Genomic DNA, 23,967 nt, shown 5'->3' on the forward strand with positions numbered 1-23,967 from the left:
TTTAAAAACATTTAGGGATAGGATTATTAAAAATCATGTGTTAATTTAGAGTTTGCTTTTTATTGCAGTTCCCAGAGTGTGGTTTCTTTGGCATGTATGACAAAATTCTCCTCTTCCGTCATGACCTGAACTCAGATAATATTTTGCAACGAATTACATCAGCAGAAGAGATACATGAGGGAGATCTTATTGAGGTTGTGCTCTCTGGTAGGTATTGTTGTAACAGTAGAACAGTGATTCAGTAGATTAGAAGAAGGTAGGACTTTATGGAACATTGTTATCATGCTTACCTGGCGCTCGTTGACTTAAGTCTCATACTGTGTCCCTGTTCGGCGGTAGAGGTTTCCAAAAAATCCAAATGGTACTGGTACCAATTCAACCAGCCACCTGTAGTTAAACTATAAATAAAAGGTGGACTCTTATTTGTGAATTGGATCAATAATGTGTGATTTCCAGAGTCATAAGGCTGAGTTCCTTAGCTGCATTTCAAGGCCTACTGTTCTAGGCATCTCTAAGGTGTTCAGTAGTTGATCATCTTGGTTTGACTTTTTTATTGCTTCTGGTGAATGGCATATTTGGAAAATTTGTTGTGTGTGCCTCTTCTTGACCATCTCTGACAGTTACCTTATAAACAGACAGACCAACACAAACAGAGGCACTTTGAAGACATGTAAATCTCTTTCAGTAGATTTTTAAAACTGGGACATGAGAATCTCAATATGAAGTGTTAGTATATATTTGATCAAAGAATAGCATTTATCAAGTCAAAGTAGTGTTGTGTAAAATAACACTTTTTTTAAATTTACATTCCAAGAAAATACGACAAAAGTGATTTAAATATACCTGTGCTTGTTAAAGAAAAAGAACACTACTAGTAAAGTTTCCAGTTTCCCATGGAAACTATATGCAGTTCCATTTTGATACGCACAGAGTTCAATGTAACAAGCTTTTACTGAAAAAGTTTTGTGAAAGATAAAATTCTAACCTGTGGAACTGTCCTGTGTTTGAAAATTTGTAGGTTACAAATCAGCTTGAAAAGGAAGTTGCTCTTTCATATATTTAACTGTTAAGTTGATTTTAGCAAAGCTTGTATTTGCCTTCTCAGCTTAGTGAGGTTTTCAACATTGTGACTCATACTTTTGATTAGTTGTGGCCATTAGCCTACACAATCCAGCGGATCTTTTTCCTCAATAAAAATGCTTACTGAAAACTATGTAATCTTCCAAATGGATATTTAAATGACGTACAGTAAAATGCTGATGTCTAAACAGCTTATTACTGTCCTTTGAATCTGCCGTTTTTAAAACAACGTATTCTTTCCATAAATCCTTGTTGATCCTGTAGCAAGAACCATAACTTACTGCAATTTTTTAAAAGCTTTGGCTACAGTTGAAGATTTCCAGATTCGTCCTCATGCACTTTATGTGCATTCCTACAAGGCTCCTACTTTTTGCGACTACTGTGGAGAGATGCTTTGGGGTTTGGTACGACAAGGATTAAAATGTGAAGGTATGTCTGGGATTTTTAATGTATTTTTGTGTGTATATATCTATATAAGATCAGGAGGAAGAAATTGTGTCTTATTTTATATGATAGCATGTGATAAACGTCCTGTTTCACAGAGTTGGAAGGGCTTGTGCATCAGGAAACCCGAGTTCTGGTCCTGGCTTTAACGCAATGTGTGTGTGACCTTGGGCAAATGATTAAGAAGTGTTCTTGTTTCTTAGTTTGAAAAAAGTAGCCAGCTAACAAGGGTGTGTTCTTTGCACAAGGAGCACATTTTTTGAAGAGGCTCCGGAAGGGGAATCCCTTTCCTTATGGCCTTCATCCAGAGCGGTGCAGCCCTGCTGTCAGGTAGTGATGCTGCCTGCTAGCTGGCTTCTCCTTGGCTCTTGTGCTCTGAAGTGAGGGATGAAAGCCGCCTGGGGTAGGGAGAAGTAATGGGGGACAGTCAGCTGCTTCAGTGTCTTACACAATGTTTCTAGAGCAGGGCTTGCTGGAGACCGGTATTATGGCATGTAGTGCAAAAAAACCTGTTTCTGTAAATTTCACCAAGAGCACTAAAATAAGAGAATTTAACAGAACAATCTGTTTCTGTCTTTCCCGTTTCCTGGATCATCTTTTTAACTGCTTTATCAAAATATTAGTACTATTTTTGTAACTTTGAATGTTGGGAGATTACTTTGTCTAAAATTTCTCTTTCAGGTTGTGGGTTAAACTACCATAAGCGATGTGCCTTCAAGATTCCAAATAACTGCAGTGGAGTGAGAAAGAGGCGTCTGTCTAATGTGTCTTTACCAGGAGCAGGGCTTTCGGTTCCAAGACCAGCACAAGCTGAACATACATCCTCTGCCTCTGAAGAGGTATGTAGTGTGAAAGAGGGAACAATTTCAGGTTCTCTGGGGAGTTAGCTAGTGTGGCAAGTAGCTCATCATGAGTACAACGTAGTTGAGCTTAACCCTTATGACTGGCTTTAGGTCGTTTTTAAATCTGGTTAGTCTTAGATTGTAACTCTTACGGATAACTATTTTTACTGTAAGAAGTGAAACAGGAAGTCAATTATAACTTTTATGTATGATTTTGTTATTAGCCTGTTACTCATAGTTATATGAACTCTGAGAACTTCGGTTTAGGGTATAATAAAACACCTTGTCTTCTTTGTAATACATATTAATTTTATAAATGAGGTGTAAGTATAGAATAGTTACTTGGCTAAAGCTGTACGAGTTGTTGTTTTATGCTGGAAGAGAAGAGAGTGTTTCTGATACACTGTTAAGCTTTTCACAGAGTTTATCTTCAAATCCCCCAGGCCCTATCAAGGGTGGTGTAGGGGATGAAGGCCTTGCAGTAAAAACATCATCCATAATATTTTTTTGTTATAATAGTTATCATGGTGGCTGAGAGGTTATTGATTATACTGCAACCATATTGGGATCTTTGGACAGGGGAGGCAGTGATTTGTTTTGTTGCTGCTTTCATTGTGGGGTAAAAGCAATGCTTTTGAAGCTTCATTTTTCTCACTTATCAAATTCTATTACTTTACAGTATAACAGTTCTTACGTTCCTACAGTAGTTTAAAATATAAATTATATAGATTGCTTGGTTCAAGAACATAATTTTTGTAGCTAAGGGCTATGAAGCCTAGTCTTGAGTCATGAAAAATATTTATTCTGATGTTTATAACTATGGGTTTTATTCAATGAACGTAGAACTGTAAGCATTTGTCCCCTTATGAGATTTAACTTTATGATTTCTACATGCTTGTTTAGTACCTGTTTGACACCTTTTCTTTGCTGTCTCATTTTGAATATTGGCTTAGATGATCAGTAATATATTCTCATATTTGCGGTTCATCTTTGTGCTATCTTAAAATGCTTTAGGTCAGATGTACAAGACCATGTTCCTTTACATTTTTCTGTAAACGTACATAACTAAAAACTGAATGTTCAGTAGGATACTCAATGTCTTTTTTTCTTTTAATTACCAAAGCTTTTGTTCTAAGTTAGCTTCAAGGATTTCTTGGGGATGTAATTTCCAAAATTGTTTTTTTATTTTCTTAACTTGAGGTAATGATTGGATTTTGGTTTGTTTACCTCCGGCGTTTTCCATTTTAACCCCTTCATGAGGGTCTGTTTGAGCTGTCTGTGAACCTTACTAGGTTGCTTAAAAGAAAAAGTCATAAGAGTGAATTTTTAGCATTTTAACTTCTGTAGAAATTAAGTTTCATGCATACTTTCCTGCTCTCTGCAAGGCTTTTCCATCTTGTGTTTTCTTGATTTTGTTTTATGATGTCAGAATGTTCTCTCAAAACTCTTTTGGCACAAATCGTATATACCTTCTTTATTTCAGCGCTGCTGCCCAGAACCTAGTAAGAGGATTCCCTCCTGGAGTGGCCGTCCCATCTGGATGGAAAAGATGGTGCTTTGTAGAGTGAAGGTTCCACATACTTTTGCTGTTCATTCTTATACTCGTCCCACCATATGCCAGTATTGCAAACGACTGCTCAAGGGCCTTTTTCGCCAAGGAATGCAATGTAAAGGTAAACATTTAATTTTCTGCTGTGGTGAAAATTTTCAGTGAAGATCTTACATTTAAAGCTTATTTCAATTTATGTTTTGATTGCCAGAAGGCTGTATACTGTGACATGGGACAGTATCATTTTTGAGAGGATTACAGAGGTGGTCATTTTCTTTTTGGTAAACTATGCATTGTACGTTTTCTGAAAAACAAGATTTAATCACATGGGAACACCTTAATTCTAGAAGGATATTTCTAGATTTTTAAAAATGGGAAATGCTTCCCTTTATTCAGTGTCTGTCTCCTAGACTCGTCAGTAAAGAATTTTTAAGTTTTCAGTATAGTATTCCAGTACATAATACTGGTAATTATCTTTCGGAAAAAAATCGTACAGGTAGGTACTTTTCCTGAGCTAGCTTAGGCTTCATCAGCTGCATGGTTTTCATTTAATGTGGATTAAGGTGCATGACTTCAGTTCTTAGACTTATATGCAGTTCTCAGGACATAACTATAACATTGTGGTCTTCTTCCAGCTCTTTATTGCTTGATAGTGCAGATCTGTCAGCTTTGTTACAAGAAAGAAAACTGTATGATGAATCAATCCTAAACACTAATATGGAGAGGACTTTCTGTTGCTCAGTCTTATTAGGATTGACTTGCTCTTAGAACTTTCTGGTTCCCTGGTAGGATTTGAAATGTCTCTGTTTCTTCCAGCCCCCTTCAAATTAGTGAAGTAACCAGTGAGTTAACCACATTCCATAATGTGGACTGAGAACAGTGCTGTAGGACAGTTCATTGGTCTCCTAGGACGCTTCCTCATAAACACTCATCAGCTGAACAGGATTGTATTTTGCTGCAGGGTTTGGCTTCTCTGCTACTAAAAATGGGGAGATAATGATTTTTTCTCTTGCCTGGGCTTAAAAGGAAAGCACAATGAACTTTCTTTGGATATCGAAAGGGGCTAAAACATCAGTTTGAAAACCATTGTGGGGCAGTAGGGAGTTTTGAAATTAATAAATTTGATACAAAGTTGAAAATTGTCAGTGATACTGCTAATAAAGGAAATTCCTGTTAATATCACCAATGTTGTATGCTGGACTTTGTTTAGTAAGCTGTGTCTGATACCTCAGATGGAGAAATGGCACCCATCCAAGTTAGATTCCATCTCCACATCAGGCCAGCTCTGGACATAATTTTATTCTGTCTACTTTGTGTCAGCTGGCAGAAGTGGAGCTTCAGTGTTCAGCCAAACCTGTAATCTGAATAATAGAGGATCTGGACTTTGGGATATACAGCAGAGCATATTTGCTCTCTACGTAGGTGTGTGAACCTAGAGGCTCTGATGGCTGCAAGTCTTAGGCAGCAGGTGGGGAAGAATGATAGAGATGAGACATTTTAATCATAGCAGTGGAAAAAAGGGTGTGGAACAGAGGATGGGAAATATTACGTCATGATGGAAAAATAACTACAGAAAAAGCTAGAGAAGTAGACAGCTGTTTTGTACTGGAAGGGGAAGTGCTGACATAATAAATGGTGGGGGGGCAAATCAATGTGTGAAATCAGGACAAGATTGTTAATTTCCTTCTGGAAGTGACCTCATCAGTGCTGTCTTCAGCTACATGTGACTATGGATCTGAACTGAAGCTTCTCATGGAAGTAGTGAATGACAGAATGTTAGTGTCTGAATAGGAGTAAGATTCCAGTGTCATGGGCTTAAGTATCTTCTGTTGTAGATTGCAGATTCAACTGTCACAAACGTTGTGCATCTAAAGTACCTAAAGACTGTCTTGGAGAGGTGACTTTCAATGGAGGTAAGATGAGAGACATGTTTCCAAATACTGATAGATCTTTACAGGCTTAGCAGGATGCATTAGCTTTTGGTTACTCCATCTTTGAATATTTTACATCTTTTTATTTAACTTCCCATTTTTTTCACCTGAGATCACTGACAATTAAAAATATTCACTGTAAAACTTATACTCTGGTGACTTTAATCTTACTTAATCAGTCTTGGCAAGTACAGTATTCTTTTCTTGAGACTGCTTAAGGAAAACAAAAAATGAAGAAGCCTTCCTGATGTACAAAAGCTAAACTTCTGTTGTCACTGATCTGCTCATTGTTCACCATGAAATATATATTTTTAAATGGTAAGATCTGAAGACAGGTACTGTTTTTTATGGCTTTCTCATAGCCGTGATTTTTAGTGGCCAGAGTGAGCCCAGCAGTTTGTGAGGTAAAAGAGAAAGGAAAAAAATGAAGCCAAAACAAAACAAAAAAAAGCACTATAATTTCTTAAGAACTTAGTTAAATACAGCTGTCTTCTGAATAGACCTTACAGATTTGAAAGGGGGAGGTGGAGAACAGTATGTGGAAGAAAGTTTAGAGTCTTATTCTTACAAGTTTTGAAGCAGTGTAAAGTTGATGAAATACAGAATCAACAAGCTGACAGTGAGGTGGGTTGAAAGCTGATTGAATGGATAGTCCTAGAGGGTGGTTGATCCTTGGCATGAAGTGTATTTGGGAGGCCAGTAACTAGTGGTGTACCCCTTGGGCCAGTGCTGAGTCAAATGCTGTTCAACATCTTCGTTAATGATCTGCATGATAGGGCAGGGCATACCCTCAGCAAATTTGCTGATGACTGGGAAGGCTGGCTGGTACTCCAGAGGGTTGTGCTGTCATCCAGAGGGACTTCCATGGGCTGGAGAAAGGGCCTGATGGGGATTGTTGGACCAGATGATCTCCAGAGGACCCCTCCAACTTCACCTGTTCTGTGATTGTTTTGCCCCAAATCTTGATCCTTGGCATGAATGTTTTTGACAGGAATAAAATTGATGACATGCAGCAGATCACATCAAACTGTCCAACCTGATTCAGAGGCCTGGGCAGGATCCCTGTTAGCCAGTGGATCTATTGCCGTTGCACAACATATCCCCTCCTTTCATGCCTGCCTTCTCTAGCTCCAAGGCTTTTGCCCAAGTCTTGAGATTGGTGACCGTGAACAATAATTTGGAGCATGTTGTTGCTGTGGCCTGCTTTTGCCACCCTTCTGATAAGGTGCTAGAGCATGTAGTTTGGGAACTACAGTTTCAGAGAATTCTTCCATGGACATAAGGAGTGATTTAGGTTTTTGTTCTTTCTCCCACCCTTAAATTGAGCTCTTCTCAGACAGAAAAAAAACCCACCAAACAACAAAAAAGCCTACAGGTAAAGGTATTTGTATGTCTTAGTTCTTAGTTTTTACAGTTCAAGTTGTACGACTTCTGGAAACTTTAAACTTAAGCCAGCAGGGAGTCAGATACAAATAAGATCTGTTCTGCTTTTCTCTTTTCCTGCAACAGCACAGCTCTGTTTTTCTCTCGTACTTTTGCTGTTATGGGCTACAAGGGCAGCAATGACAGAGTTGGGTTTCTGTTGATGGAGAATTTCATTTGCACGGGGAATAATTCTCTGGGTCATCTCTAGCCATCAAAAGGTTACTTTGTGCTGATTACTTGTGGAACAGAATTACTTAATGAGATTTAGGTTTAGACCTTAAGCTTTTCACTCATGTTTTTCAATAGGATTCTTGTTTTGATTTGGTCTCTCTTGCCTTGGCATTTAGTAAAGAAAATTGATAATGTTCATTAGCACACTCTGCATCATTTAGCATTAACTGGAGGATTTTGTATATTCTGATTGTACAGTTTAGTTTACTTCCATAAACATGAACTGAAGAAAAAATTTTGTGGAATTTTCGGGATTGTCTTTGTTTTGTTTTGATTTTTTTTTATTGTGTTTTTGAAATAATATCTGAATCCTGTGTTGTTTCCAGAACCTGCTAGCCCAGGCCAGGACTTGGACATGCCAATGGAAGTTGATAGCAGTGAAATGAACAGTGATGGTAGTCGGGGTCTAGATGATGCTGAAGAGCCCTCTCCTCCAGAGGACAAGATCTTCTTTATGGATCCGTCTGACCTTGATGCAGACAAAGATGAGGAAGCTGTCAAAACCATCAGGTGGATTTCTTTGCTCTGAACGTAGTTTCCTTGATACTGTGAAGTAAAACTTTGAGTAAATCACATCTCGTTAGCCCAGTTTTACTGTTTATAGTGTAATCTTTCAATTTGTGTTTTTTTTTAACCTGAAAACATTTTGTGAATTTGTTCTGTCCCAACCAAATCTGAAACATAAATAAATTAAGATAATATTGTCTCTTCTAGGTGGAAAAAGTGCCGTACTATGACTGATACTAAAAAAAAAAAAAAAGCCAGATTATCAAAACATGGTGAACTTTATGGCTTAATTTAACATGACTAAGATACAACTAAGATATTTGTGACTTTAGGCTAATTTAGTTACTGGTTTACATGTGTTAATTCAAAAGCTTTAACTTGAAGTGTTTTAATATTCACGTCATAGTGTATATGCATTTTAGGCAGAAATTTTGATTTTTAACAGAAATGTGATTTTTCTGAAGTCTTGTATATGACAACTTTTACATAGTTGCTTTAATCAAGTCTGGTCTTCTTACACGGAACAGTGTCATCCTGATTTTCTTAAGTTATTCTTAATAATGTAAGAGCAGTTGTACTAGGTCAAACCAAAGGTCATTTTAGCTCAGTACTTAATAACAAGTATGTAAGGAAGAGCATATAGTGATACCTTTTGAACTTTCTATGATTTATAGCTCAAGGACTTCCTGAGTTGGAAGTAGCATATTTTCTGTGTTCCGTCTCTATGTGGGATTTTTCCTTTTATTTATAATTGCATTTTAAGCAATTAAATTTTTTTTTGCCTCTATGGTATTCTATGGCAGCCAATTCTACAGTGTAACTGTGTGCTGTGTTAAAGCATCCTTACACTTTTAGATCTGAATCTGCGATGTGATTCTGTGTGTTTACAGATGTTTCTTGTAGTGTCACATGTAGGACCTCTCTTGTTAAGCGGGTGATTTAGTGGCTGACTCCATCTCAGTGCTATTAAAACCTGTACATTTAACTAATGATTCAGTCAGACTGTTAAAGATTGTCAAATCTTTGTCTGCAGGATACTTAATATCCCTGAGCATTGGTAAAATTTCCTAGTGCAGCTGTGATATGAATTAACACACTCCTCTTGACATTTTCATAAATTGAAAGTACACTTAGATAGGGAACTTTATTAGTGTAATAACAGTATGAAGAAGTAGCATAGTCAGCTTACACAGATAAGAAAAAATACAGCAATGCTGATTTATATTTTTATGCTAGTTCAAAACCAGCAGTCTCAGCTAATAGTTTCGAGGGCGGATGATTTCTGTAGGTATCCTCATTCCAGTGTGTTTCTTTTGTGTTCCATAGAGTAATTAAAGTACTGCAATACTTGCAGTAGGAGAGCTAGTGGGAGCTCAGATGCCTTATCAATTTTAACTGTAAATGAAATAGTTTCTGTAGGAAGAAAAGATACCTGTTCCTGAAAATTATGGGCTGATTGTGTGGTACCAGTATAATTGCAGTACTCTTGTATTTTAACTTGTTAAATATTGACTGTTCTATCTTTTTCAGTCCTTCAACAAGCAATAATATTCCTCTTATGAGAGTTGTACAGTCAATCAAGCACACAAAGAGGAAGAGCAGTACAATGGTGAAGGAAGGATGGATGGTCCACTATACTAGTAGAGACAATCTGGTCAGTGACTTTAGCTTCTTCCTACATTAAGTGAAATTATTTCTTCAAACCAGTGTAATTTATTTCTCTTATTTAAATATTTTGATTTACAGTATCATTTCAAAGAGCTTAGTCATGGTGTTCTTTATAAAGAAATCTGGTGCAAAGGAGAAACTGTAGTTTATTAAAAATTCTTCCTGTCATGATTCAACAATACTTTTCCTTCTCCCTTTTCCCTCTTGACTTGTCCTGGATGAATTGCATGTTTAACACTGCAGCTTTCCTGAGATAATAATTTGGAATAATTAGCTTATTTCTCCTTTCTGTTTAGCAGTTGAACTAAACATTTGTATGAGTGTTCTTATTCTGCAACATGAAAAGGTGCAAGTCTTTTTCAAATGATGAGCACTGAAATGGTTGACACTGTTGTTCTAATAATCTACGTGTTTGTAAATATTTATGTGTAGATATGGGAGCCCTTCATTCCTCTGGCAATTCACTCTATCTTAGAGTAAGCATTATGGAACACTATTCCGCCCAAACTCACTATTCTTCTGTAGGTCAGTGGAATAAAGAGTTGTGGCTTCACTGCATGTCCTTGGGTACGCAAACATCCTCCAACAAGACTGTGTTGTTTGTTTCCAATGCTACCAATAATTAATTGAACCTTCTTAGGTAAGCTCATTGGTTTTGTCTGTTCAGGAGGAAGATTGGGAAGAATAACTAGTTTCCTTAGAGAGGAGAGAGTGAGTCCTCTTGTCTTTTCGTAGATGAATGAAAAGGATGAAGTCAAGAAGTTCCTAGATCTTGTGAAGCACAATATGTCTTATTGAGACTGCTGATGAAAGGCAGCATGAATACTTTTGCATTCTTTGTCTCTATACAAGAATCTGATGGACGAGGACTTCAGGAACTTTGAAAAACAGTTATTTAAGTTCTGTTGAAGTTGATCAGAAACTGCCTTACAAAACATTTCTTTAAAGCAGAGTTTTCTAGTATCTAGGTGTATTTATCACAAACCAAAATGAGTATCTGTCATATTTCAGGTGAGATTCCAGCCAAGGCTATTTAACAGACACAATTATCAGCTGTCTATGGAAAAACTAAGCCAAGGTAGTAGATGAAAGTTCTAGCAGAACTGTGTGGGGCAAACCTGGTATTTGGCTCTGATTTAATCTTTTAGTACAGCCGGTACACTTTTCCATGGACTTTTTTGGACCTCCCTGTAGAATAGTGATCAGATTGTACACTTTAGCTTAGTTTGACTTTTTTTTTTTTCCTGTCAGTCTGGCAGCTACCTAGATGACATCTACTGAAAAAGGCCATTGAAAAGAAGTCCTATTCATGTCCTAGCTTGCTTTGCCTACCTCTTCCAGGTAGTCTTAACTTCCCCATGATTTAAGGGATCTAAGCTCTGCTGTATTATATTTCAAACTTTGACATCCTAGGCCAGAGTTGAGAGTGTTGGGTTTTTGTCACACAAAACCAAAAATGGGTTTCTTCTAGCTTGGTGCAAGTAAAGTAAGTTAGGTCATACGGCAATGTTAGCTTTCTAAAAGGCTCTTTGTTTTCAGGGATTTTCCTTTGCTTAAAACTACAAGACAGTTAAGTGCAACAGCTGATTCATATTACTTTTTGGTGCAGAAGATAATTCTCAATGGTGGACACTTCCAGGAAATGGCTCTTTAAGTCTGTCTTGATTTTTATTACCAGCCCCCCCAAACACACTATTTTGTCCACTTGAAATCTCCATCTGTCTTGTTACTATGGGCTTTTGACCCTATAGAATTCTGTCTTGTTGAAAGAATTAATAACTTTTTAGGCTTGCTCAGTTCTTGAGCTCTTGTAGTCTTGGTGTGAGGGCACAGAGGGAGAAAGCCTGATTCCCACAATTGTTACCAAGTTAAAATAATTCAGTTTGTGAGCACATGCACCTGGAGTGAAACCTTTGTAGGTAAGTGTTTTTCCTGTAGGGGATAACTGCTGTTGTCACTGCTGTTACTAAGGTAAGTGTTTGGGTTTTTTTCCTTTTTCATGGAAATAATTTAATGAGCCTTTTCTTAAGTTAAATATAAAATCTTTCTTCCCAAAGTGTATATTTCATGTATGTAGTCTAAGATGCAAATGTAGATTAATGTTAGTTGATTGTCTTAGTCACTTAAAGCATTTCTCTTATTTAAATAATTAGATAACAAAACCATACCAGTGATTTTATTCCTTATGTTATTGTGCTGTGTATTTTATAGCGAAAAAGACATTACTGGAGACTGGACAGCAAATGCCTCACGCTATTTCAAAATGAATCTGGAACAAAATATTACAAGGTAATTAATAATAAGTATTAATTATGTTGCACTTGATTTAGTCAGTGCTTTATAGATTTGAAATCTGCTTGTGAGCAGCATAAGTATTATCTGTATTTCCTTATCCTTTTAAATCAAAACCGTGACAGATTAATTTTGGCCAAAGCTTATAAGTGGGAGGGACCAAGACTAACTCTGAGAATTCGCTTCCAACCCCTATTCTAATTCCCTTGAATATGTCTCTCCTTACACTTTATATGTACTGTTCTCCTGAATTGCTGAGCATATTAAGCTTTCTTGACAATTACCAGAGGATTTTTTGGCCGCCAATCTAACGAAGGCTAGGATTTTTGCATTCTCTAAGTAGTGACTGAAAGTTTGCCTGCTTATGTATTTTATTTCAAGGTTCCCAAAATTAAATTATTCCCAATTGTTCAACTGAAAGTTTCAAGCAAGATTTAGAGAATTTATTATGTAGCCTGGCGTTATGTAAACAAAACTTAGCAATAAGTTTAGTGTATTGTTAATATAGTAACGTGTTCAGTGGTGGAATATTCAGAAAATATGTTTGAATGTATAAACAGGATTTTCCCTTTCTTGTCTTACACCTTTAGGTGGTGTTCCAAATCTTGCAGCTTCTTCCTTATAACATCTCTAAGATCAAGCCTTTTCTCTGTACACCCAGCTAAACTTATCCAGATCTTTTTCATCCCTATCTTGACCAATGCAGTCTTTTCTCAGACCTCCCTGAGACTTGTATTGCCCTGTACATTCAAAACACAGCTGGTAAAATACGTTCCTTGTTTGTTGCTCCGTTGTGTTACTGCTTTTAGTCCTTTGACTTGCCCCTTTGCACTCCCTTTTTTAACTGCTTAAATCTCAAGTTATTTGTCTTTGCTGTTAGAGTAATTCACAGTTGTTGCCTTTGCGTTTATTTACTCTTCGTCTTAATCAGCTACTGTCTCTTGTCCCCTTAATACCAACCTGGTGTTCACCTGCTTGTTCACTACTCTTGCAAGTGATGTGCACCTTTACACCTTCCCGTATATGTGGAATGTCCTCCAGCTAGTGTGAACTTGCAACTATTTCTTCCTTCAGATCTGTTCTCTAGTACTGCCTGTGCTATGATCTTAAACTGGAAAGATGGAAGAGTCAGTAGAAATTGTTAATATCTATATGAAAGAGAACCAAAACAGATTCTGATACATGAAGCAGTGCTTATTGACCAACTTATATAACCACATCCTCTTCTTTGTGTTGCATTTTCCCCCCCATCATGTTCTTCCCTAGGTAGGCTGTACAAACTACAGGGAAGAAATGGTCGTTCTGTTGTTGTGCATCATTTGTATGCAGTGGGGCTATGTGTCATGCTTAATATAAATGCAGTTTATCTCAGTAGAGAATAGTAGTTCTATAGAGGGAACTGTGGTGAGGCTGGAAGTCTCTCTAGGCTTGTACAGAGGAATTCAGAAACCTGTGGGTGGGCAATGGTCGTGCACAGTTTGACATTAGTTATGAAGCTTGGTATTTTTGTTTTGGTATTTTGATATACTTGCTTTGATTTCTTTGCAAACACTTTAAGTTTTGAATATCAGTAAATTATATGCATTTTCATTTTTTAATCTTTAATATTTTTCTTCAGGAGATTCCACTTTCAGAAATTCTCCAGGTGACTCAGCCTCGAGATTTTTCAAACGTGGTGCAGGGCAGCAACCCATACTGTTTTGAGATCATCACTGACACGATGGTGTACTTTGTTGGCGAAAACAATGGCAGCAGTCATCACAGTCCTGTTCTTGCTGCCACCGGAGTTGGACTTGACGTAGCTCAGGGCTGGGAGAAAGCCATTCGTCAGGCTTTGATGCCAGTCACTCCTCAAGCTAGCGTTTGCACTGCGGCAGGACAAGGAAAAGATCACAGTAAGCAGGGAGACAAGGCACTAATGTTCATATTCTGAAGCTGCTGATGGTAGAGATTCCTTTCAGAAAAGTGCTTATTCAGAGTGAAGTGTAGTATGTCTATTCTCTGCTGAATTGGGTCCATAATTTTCTGCAAGTCTCTAAAGTGACACTGTGGAGGGTGGGAAAATCCTTTCGCCTGTTGTAGCAGGAAATAGTAATCAAGAATCAGATTTGCAATATGAATGCATATTGCAGATCTTTATTGTAGGACCATTAAGAACTCACACATAGTTTCTGAATGTAAAAAGGGACCATAGATTATAGGTAGAGATTTCTAATAAATTTAGAAAATATATATGTGTATTCAGATTATATACACATAATCTGAAAGATCTTAATTCAGATGCTTTTTGAGGTTATCTCCTGTATATTTTTTTTATATCTGTTAGATGTCAGGAGCTGAGGAGAAGAAAAGGACTTAGTTATGCAATGTATTATAGATACTGCCAGTGATGGAAAGAACTTTTGCTGAGCTGTGGGTAGTAATAAGTATTCTTCCTTTTATGTGCTCATCTTCCCTTTCTTTCTCTGGCTTAGGATCATTTTAGTTATCAAGGCTTTACTAAACTATATATTGTGTTCTTTCTTTTCAGACATCTTGTTCCTTGCAATGACATTCATTCACATTCTATACTGAGATTATACTTTCATTCTTTAATTTTCTTTCATATTCCAGCTACTCTTTAATCTTCCTTAGTGGAATTTTCTTTTGCAAGAGAGACCAAGATTAATTTTTCATCTCTGATATCTGGTTTTCCGCATCAGCAAAGTTAAGAACGTGTAAATGCTAGTTTGAGGTAAAGGCACTTTCTGAAAATACAACCATGGTCTGAAATGGTAAACTAAGCAGTGCCAGTACTGGTAATTATTTACAGTGTTTAGTTGCAGTAAGGAAACATATCTGTAACATGGTATCTCATGACTGGCCTCATACATATGTAAAAAGCCTCTTAAGATTAAATTCTTAGTTCCAAATATACATATGCCAAAGCTCAGTTTTCTAGAACCTGAGGCTTAGTGTTTCTGAGAGACTTGCAAGACAGTTGCTTTATCCAAAATCAATATTTTTGCAGATATAAATAATAACGTTTTTATATTAAAACTTGACATTAGTAGGGAATAGAGCTGCAAGGGTAGATACAGAGAGGAAGTATTTTGGCATGTTTAGGATTGTGGGAGTATAAGAAACTACTATGAATTGTGGAATGCATTGCCATAATCTTAGACATCTCATCAGGTTGTTTTTTAAACTCCAAAAAGCCTACAAAATGTCAGTTCATCCCTTTTCTTCCTGCACACTGTGAGCTGTGAAACATATACCAAGAAACTTTAAGAAAGTTAGACTTTTAGTTGAAAAAACAAACCCCCATAAAGCGTCAAATATGTTCTTTTAAGTGAAAAGACCAAAAGAGGAGGGAGACATTGCTAATGCTTGAAATACTTGCAGCAGCAAGGGAAATTGTTATGTCCATCTGTCCAGAAGACAGCTAAATTTGTAGTCAGTTTATTCCACATTCTGGCCAGAAGGTAGCTAGAAATGAGGATGCTCTTCCAGGACCCATGGGTAAGGGTCCTTTCTGACCTTGGACCTGGTGGTTGGGGTGGGCGATTTTTGTGGAATATTTCTGAGCTGAAATGAGAAAGATGAGGTTAATAAGCTGTTATCTGGAATAGGTTACATATTGAATCCGGGCATTACTGATTTCTTCAGAAATGACAGTTTTTCAGCTCTTGTTCTTATGTATTTCAAACACTAGAATAATGGATTTATTTGGAAGGAGTAACACAGTCTCTACCTAGCAGGTATTTTGAGATGTGTAGCCATTTATGGAGAAGGGTTCAGCGTGTTCTCTTTCAACAGTTTCTAAAATTGTATCTTTGCTTTGTAGGTACCTTGTCTCAACCTTGCTGCAGTTTGCCTTGACCGTAGTAGCTTTTGTTTCTCCCTTATGTCTTATTTTTTTTCCTTGCATTTCCTACTGTTATTCCAATAGAGAGTTAGCTAGAGTCAGTAATAGGCGGACATATGTGAGGACATAATTCCAGTTCATATTTCAGATGCAGTATTCAGAGTGTCTTTGAGAACTGGTATTTATTGCTCTCTTAAGTCTTTAAATTCCTTCTTTGAGGTAAAGCACAGGTGGCAAAAATCAGATACAGATGTTTTCCTCTCTAAAATTGTGTTTCTAAAGCTCAAGGCTCTTCTTAAAAGAGCCTTTATCATCCTCAAAGTGCTAGTAATCTACACTGTATCTTCTATCCACTTTGTATGTGAATTTGTTCTTTTTTGGAAGTTAATGTAACAAATGATAGGTGTCCCTTTGTCTGAGAGGCTTCACCTCTGTCTTGAGGAAAAGGCTGTTTTCTGCCTTCCTGGATGTATCTCTTTTTGTCCATGCATCATAATGTTATTCTTGTGACAAAACTTCATGCCAACGTCTGCTGCAGGCTGAAAAAAACTTTATCTGATGCTTTTACTTGCAGATTACACTTCCTAGATGTACTCCTCTATTCCAAAAGTTGATATGCTTCTGTAATTCGTCCATGAAAAAAAGTTTTTATTATGGGTTTTATTGCTTTTTTTAATTATCAGGTCTTCTGTTAATTGCTTTGCTTGATTTGTTTCATTTTCTTATGCATTAATTGTGTATATCTTGATGCCACAGAAAATCGGTAGCCACATTCATTTGACTGTAAGGGAACTACCTGATCCTCTTCCCTATATTTTTCTATATTACTACCAGAAATTCTTAATAGCTTAATGAACTCTAATACAATTGTCCCATCACCGTTGCTTTTGGTTCTCCAGCTCTGTTTTGTGTACACACTCGTACTGTTCTACTATGTTTGTAATCAGCGATACGACAAAACTAGACAAATAATCCCAGCAAAACTCACAAAACTTTATCTAAATCAAATGTGAAATTTGAGTTCTAGGGTATGATGTTTCTGCAGGACATCAATCAAAATTGTTTCACCGTGACTGGGTTAGAAGTCAGTGAAGGTTTTGGTTTGGGTTTTTTTCCCTTTTTACTAGAAAAAGCTTGCTCTTCCTATCTGCTTACTCAGTTTTATCTTCTTTTTGCAGAAGAGTTATCTCTAAGCATCTCTGTTTCAAATAGCCAGGTGCAGGAGAATGTGGTGAGTCATATGCATTGTATAATAATGGTGTTTATATACCTGGGTATTACAAAGTAATTGGTAGTAACAGTGTCCCAATGAGAAAGCCACAGCAGAGTATTGTGGCTAAAGTAGTCTGTTATACAGGAGGTAATCTATCTACCTGGCACACCTGTTAGTTTGTATCAACGTATGGCCCTACTTGAAGTGAATCCTCTTCAGGGTTTTTCCATTCCATTCAGGGTGATCATGCCACCCTTTACTGAGTTTGATTAATGTTAAATATCAATACAGCTTAGCCAGTACTAACTGATATGTTCATCAACATTTTGATTACTCCTAATATTTGTGATTTATTTTTTTCATGCTTTAGGATATCAGCTCTGTGTACCAAATATTTGCTGATGAAGTGCTGGGCTCTGGTCAATTTGGTATTGTATATGGAGGTAAGTTACTTTAGATTCCATTAGGAATTTATTAGAGTAGAATGTCTGTCTACTTGATATAAATAGCCTTTTCATATTTACTTAGCTGTATCTACAGTGTCTAGGTGATGTTTATCTTCTTAGAAGTTTTGTTTGGATTGCTATGCCTCTCTGCAGTTTCATGTACAATATTTCTTAAAATTTATTTTTGCATTTAGAGTTTGCGTTGACATTCTTGGTTTAGAATATGCATTGCATTTTAACCACAGTTAAACACAAAGCAATCTCAAGCCAGAATTTGACGTTGGTTAATGATGTGAGGGGTTTTAACTGTAAATTCTAACACAGTTGTCTGTATTATACAGTATTCGGAGTCATATATTTAAGATGGCTTTAAGTTATACTTGTTTTTAATGATATCTGAGAGATGTGGCCAAAAGAAATTGGAAAAGATAGATAGTTTATGGTTTGACAGTATTTATGCAAACATATTATTGACATATTTTATGCAAACAGTTTTGCTACAGATTTCCATCAGCAGGATAAAGTAGAGGGAGGAATTATTTGTCAAGAAGACTCAGTTTTGCAAATGTAACTTAGTCACTTTTAGTTTTTAAAAACTTCTGTTGCAATGTATAACTTGTTTATAGTATGGAAGCACAAAAAGAAGAAATTCTAGAAATGCATCATATGAACTGTTTCTCTGTTTTCTTTGTTTTTCCATCTTATGTATTTTGTCTCAAGTGTTGAGAAAACCACAGACCATAAATCTGGAAAGAAAGAATAAGTTAAACCTAATGTTTTAGAAGTGGTAATCTTTCTGCTTCTGTCATGTTGTCTTTGTAGCCAGGAGGTATTGTAACTATGGTTTTCCTTTGTGCTAGTTGTGTAGTTAAATACTTTTCTCTATTACTTCTGAAGTGCTTGGTGAAAATGCAGTTTGATGGCCTGGTTTTACATCACTCTTGGGAGATACCTTTTTTTTCCCCGTGCTTCTTAAAGCATAGTGTGAATCAAATTATCCTCCCCCTCTTATGAATAGAATATACAGAAATGCAGACAGTAGTTTAATGGTTTGATTTTATTTCTGTATATACTCTCCTGAATTGCCTTTTAGATAAATCCCAGCTTGGTATTTTTCATGATTCAATGCTTATAAACATAGCAAATGCTTATAAAAGCCTTTTGCTATATTAAATCTTTTCACTTAAAGATACCTTCAGTTATATAGGTTATGCATCCTTGGTTTCTTAGGATAAAAGAAAAGTAGCCGTAAAAGAATATTGTTTTGTTGGCTCTGCATACTGCTTAATTGTTGCTAGTGTTTGGGAGACTAGATCTGTTAACTTCCAATACTGGCTTCTCCCCACCTGTGTAGGCTTACTGCAATAAAGGTAACAAACCCTTTTATTTAAATAAATAAAGCTGAAATCAAATTCCTTACATTATTGTGGGGGTTGGTTTTTGATGGGTGTTTTTATGCCCTCTATTCTGGGCAAACATTTCCAAACTGTCAATCGAGAAGTTATTGATATTGATATCCAACTCATGTTTCTTTCAGTGAGCAATTTCGCTCTCCTTTGCCTGTTTTGGTTGGTTTTGAAGGGTCTGAAAAATGGAGACAGAAAAAAAAAAAAAACTCTTGACTTTTTGTTACTGATGTAAAATTAGCCCTGGAACTTGAATAGTTGTGTTTTGCTTAGGAAAAGGAATTTTCAAGCTGCTTTTCTGTTAGTCTATCTTCATTATTACATTTTTAACTCTACTCTATGTAGTGAAGTGTTTTGTTAGTTTGCTGGTTTTGCTTTATGTTCTCTTGCAGCCTAGTATTTGACTGCTGGGTTTTGCATCTAGTTCGTAATTGATGGTATTTCTGCTACATTTCAATATAATTTTATGTCTAGTGGAGCCAAGAGTTACTTTCCCTGAATCTAGGATATATTTAAATTATAAGTGGGTGCTGTGATTTCTAGTATTTTGCCTAAAAGTGCTGATTTCTTCCAGAAATAAATGACAAAACTCCCTGGATCTCTCCCTTTTGAGACTTCTGGCTTTATGCCGTTGTCTGTAACAGTCCAGTATAAGGTGTATGCTTTCTTAGGACTAATATACTCTTTTTAAAATTTATTTTTTGCTCTCCAATTGTTAGTTCCATTTGGTTACCTTGTAAACCCTTTTGGACCTTGAGTGATGTCTCCGCTAGCTGCCTTTGTCTGATGGAGATAAGCCTGGTTTTGATCCTTTATTCCTGATGATGTTTAAGGCAGGTGTACTAGTTGCTTGGTGCAGCAGCCTTTGGAGCAGTCCCTATGCCCTGCCTAAGCCCTGGCCACCAGTACCATGTGCAGGGCAGCAGGAGAGGCCTGGCTGGATGGTTAGCGAGGCATAATTAGGCTCTCTGTAGCAGTGCTGGTAGAATCCTCTGTGCCGCTTCCACTGTAGCTGTGTGTATTGTCCCTTTTCCTAAATGGCTTCTAAACCCTTCACTGATAATGGCTTTTTTCCTTTGGTGCAGACTTATTGTTCTGGTTTAGTTTAGCATTAAATCTCTTAGATTATCAAATTCTTGTAGTCTGTGATCCTATTTAGCTCTCTGTTGTGCTTGTGCTACAAGTCACTTTAGCAGTTGTGAGGAAACTGGGGAAGCATTTCCAGCTGCTCACTTAGCCATTTTAACACCCTATCTATGTAGCGCAGAATGCTTTTCATTTAGCTGATGCAGGTTGCAGCAAGGAATATTTGGTGCTATCAGCACATTTTTTTTTCTCACCACAGACTTTTAGAGCTTTTTGATCACAACAGACTGCTTCCTGGGTGTCAATGTGTTGTTCTTCATGGAACATAATTACTTCTATATTCCTGTAGCATATTAGATAAGATTCCCTCAGCACGTGGAGCCCATGAAAGTATGAAACCACTGGAGAAGAGTTGTAAATCTTTCTTCACATTTGTCTTGAATATTTTTATTTTTTTTTAACAGGAGAGGCAGTATTCTGTGGCAGTAGGTATTACTTGCTAATGTCCACAAATGAAAACTTCACCTATTGTCAATGACCTCTAATGTCATACTGGGCAAAAGAGTATATTAACCAGTTTAAATTTATCTATAACTCTCCTATTGAGGCTGATCACTTCTTGTTACTCTTATACCAATTGCAACTTTAAATATAAATGTAGTAATATTGTATCTTTGTACAGAATATATTTGTTTCCCCAAAAAGTGATTACTTTAGAGCTGTAATGTTTAATAGCTATTAATTGCTTCTGCCTCTTGATGGCTGACATTCACTTTCTTTTTAGGAAAACATAGGAAGACTGGAAGAGATGTGGCTATCAAAGTCATTGACAAGATGAGGTTTCCAACTAAACAAGAAAGTCAGCTTCGTAATGAAGTAGCCATTCTCCAGGTACGAAAGTATTATTGAATCACATTGGAGTGTTCAGCCATTAATAAGATTTTGTAATGTGTGTGAACGCTCTGAAACGATTTCAAAATCTGTGTATATGATCTCTGAGTTTTCTCGTAAGAGGCAGTCTTGGAAGAGCTGGGATTCCTGATTATTTGGTAGAATTGATAACTTGGGAGTGGTATCTGCTCTGTATATGGGATCCACACAGGTGCTTTGGCTTCTTGTGATCAGCAGGTAGCAGGAAACTGTATTATTTTTGGCTGTATTCCACTACTGGCTCCTCAGTCTTGCATGTTCTGTAATCAAGCTGCTGAGTATATCAACTGTAAAATTAATCATTATGAGTAATTTGTGTTAAAACAAATTGGACTTAATAGTGGTAGTTGGCATGTTTCATGGGTTGACATTTATGTTTCAAACTAGTTTCTTGCTTCAGACATGTTTTTTCATCTCTAACTCTCCACTTAACTGCTTTTTGATTTGAGGTACAACAGTTTTGTGTAATTTGGGGTATTTCATACAGAATTATCTTAATGATGCACCTGTTCCTATACTGATTTATTTTAGAATTTGCACCACCCTGGGATTGTGAATCTGGAATGTATGTTTGAAACCCCAGAGCGGGTCTTTGTTGTGATGGAAAAGCTGCATGGAGATATGCTAGAGATGATTCTTTCCAGTGAGAAAAGTCGGCTTCCAGAACGAATAACAAAGTTCATGGTCACTCAGGTTGATATTCAGTCTCACTTCTTTGAGAGGAAAGGCTAGATTCATCATTTGTAATTATATGCGCATGGAGTTTGAAGAAGGGATTTTCTGTGTTATCTAAAAGAGACAGCACAGAGGGCTGCACATCTAATGAAAACTGAATAAACATGGAAAGAATTTAAAATGTGAATTATGTTATTATGTTTGGTGTTCTTTTCCAAGACATGACATTATGGACTTCCAAAGATACATGTCAAAACAGTGAGCATTCAAAAAGGCAGAGAAGTAGAAGGGGGGATGGGAAAAAAAACCCTGAAAAGCAAAGCTGCCAGTTTCAAGTCTTGATAGGCTGGAAAAAAAGCAGTACTTGCACAGTATATATGGGTTAATTCTTGAAGACTGTGTTGGTACAACTTATTGTATTGCTTATTGTGTGTGGCTTTTGACGCTTTCTATACACTTGAATAGCACTGAAAATTGTCTTTTCTTTTTGTAGATACTTGTTGCTTTGAGGAATTTACACTTCAAGAATATTGTGCACTGTGATTTGAAACCAGAAAATGTACTACTAGCATCAGCAGAGCCATTCCCTCAGGTGAGTAAAAATTAAAAAATATGTTTTTATCACTTTTCAGTGTTCTTTTTTTTAAAGGAATAGAGGCATTGCAGCTTAAAAGCTGACCTCTTGTGGGCTCGTTCGGCTGACTTAGTCTAGAATTACTTGAACTGCATGTATTAAAGTTGGCTTTTTTTTTTCCCCTCCCTTTCAACTCTTAGCCTAGCTGTATGCTCCGTGGTCCATTTCAGTTTCTTTCCCCTCAGACCTGGATTATGTCACACAACAGTGCTGTGCACGAGGTTCTTTATTCTGAGGAGCCTGAGAAGTACAACTACTGCCAGCAGTTAGCAAAAGGCTGCATAGAATGCATGGAAATCGGTATCCCGGATTAACTAGAATAGTCCGGTGGAAAAGGCACAGGACTAAAATCTTCAAGACCAGTCTTGTTTCTTTTCCAGTGCTATTTGACCCTGGGAAACGGTTTCTTCCCTGTTGCACATCATCTCTCCTTGCTCTTGTCTGTCTTGCTTTATAAGCAAGCTGTTGTCAAAAGGGACTGGCTCGTTTGTCACTAGTCTTGCTTGGGGGTTTTCATCATTAGCTTGTGTGATACTACACTGTAATATAAACTAAATAGCTAATTTCTTTAAGAGAAATGCTGTTCAGCATTATTAGTATTTATGTATGGACAACACTTAACCCCCCAGATACCTTGGATAGTATAGATTTTGTGGAGGTTATATGGCAATTAAAAGCTGCAGGGCAGCAAAAGGGGAATTGCTTCCAGTCCCGTGACATTAATGCATATGGAGTGGACTTAATGGGAGTCACTTCTGTGCCTTTAGTGCAGTGCTTTTTTTCTGAGGAGGGGTTATTAACTTGGGGTTAGTGCTGGAGTTGATCTGCATCCTTTTTTCTGTATGAGTGCATGCTGTGTTCAAGTTAAGGAACCATTCCAGAACCATGAAGATTTAAACATCAGTGCGGGCATCAGCTGTTGGTGTGTTGTTGTTCTACCTGGATGATTACTGGACTGTTCTGTCCAGAGGTGACTGAGTCCGAGTTCTAGGTAATACCCATGGTTTGGTTTCTGTATCTGAAGCCTCCAGCTTTGGGAATATGATTAAGGGGAATGTAATCTGATTGAAATTCATGTGCTTTTTCAACTTTGATTCTGCGCCTTGTGAGGGTGGGGATTTGCCTCTGACAATGAGCTGACCTTTGAATCAAGTTTTTTGTGCTTATTTGCGCACTTGTGGCCATGTACTGCACAGACTGCGTCAGACCTGAGTCTGTGCAAGGCCAATTCAGGACTCACTCTGAAGCGTGCGCCATCTGCAGTCTGCAAAACCAGCAACTTAAAACTTAAGTGACTGGTTTATTTAATGTTTTATCTCTGTTTTAGTGCATACAGTGTTTAAATGAAGTGGTATCAGAATTTATACCTGCACGTATACTGGCAGAAACAGTATCAAGTACCACTCTGGTCTTGGGCATTAGGATGCTTTGGAGATTAAGCAGAGATTTCTCCATTTAAAATATGTTTCTTTTGCAGGTGAAGCTGTGTGATTTTGGCTTTGCACGTATCATTGGTGAAAAATCTTTCAGGCGCTCTGTCGTGGGGACACCTGCTTATCTCGCTCCTGAAGTGCTCAGGAGTAAAGGTTACAACCGCTCCCTAGACATGTGGTCAGTAGGAGTTATTGTCTATGTGAGCCTTAGTGGTACATTCCCATTTAATGAAGATGAGGATATAAATGATCAAATTCAAAATGCAGCATTTATGTACCCGCCAAATCCCTGGAAGGAAATTTCCAGTGAAGGTAAAGAAATGAATTT

At 37.2% G+C, this 23,967-nt stretch overlaps 1 protein-coding gene across 1 annotated transcript in view; it reads left to right on the forward strand.

The window, feature by feature from the left end:
• PRKD3 (protein kinase D3) overlaps positions 1 to 23,967 on the forward strand; it is a 45,492-nt gene that overhangs the window by 15,230 nt on the left and 6,295 nt on the right. Inside the window, exons 3-17 of the mRNA XM_054063257.1 lie at positions 69 to 207; positions 1,378 to 1,509; positions 2,206 to 2,363; positions 3,850 to 4,039; positions 5,751 to 5,828; positions 7,829 to 8,012; positions 9,540 to 9,663; positions 11,889 to 11,966; positions 13,588 to 13,864; positions 16,995 to 17,047; positions 17,400 to 17,472; positions 20,752 to 20,858; positions 21,429 to 21,590; positions 22,066 to 22,164; positions 23,684 to 23,951. Coding sequence (XP_053919232.1) covers positions 69 to 207; positions 1,378 to 1,509; positions 2,206 to 2,363; positions 3,850 to 4,039; positions 5,751 to 5,828; positions 7,829 to 8,012; positions 9,540 to 9,663; positions 11,889 to 11,966; positions 13,588 to 13,864; positions 16,995 to 17,047; positions 17,400 to 17,472; positions 20,752 to 20,858; positions 21,429 to 21,590; positions 22,066 to 22,164; positions 23,684 to 23,951 — 2,122 coding nt within the window. The remainder of the gene's footprint in view (positions 1 to 68; positions 208 to 1,377; positions 1,510 to 2,205; positions 2,364 to 3,849; positions 4,040 to 5,750; positions 5,829 to 7,828; positions 8,013 to 9,539; positions 9,664 to 11,888; positions 11,967 to 13,587; positions 13,865 to 16,994; positions 17,048 to 17,399; positions 17,473 to 20,751; positions 20,859 to 21,428; positions 21,591 to 22,065; positions 22,165 to 23,683; positions 23,952 to 23,967) is intronic.

The sequence above is a fragment of the Cuculus canorus genome, chromosome 3 (assembly GCF_017976375.1).
Source record: "Cuculus canorus isolate bCucCan1 chromosome 3, bCucCan1.pri, whole genome shotgun sequence".
Classification (NCBI taxonomy): domain Eukaryota; kingdom Metazoa; phylum Chordata; class Aves; order Cuculiformes; family Cuculidae; genus Cuculus; species Cuculus canorus.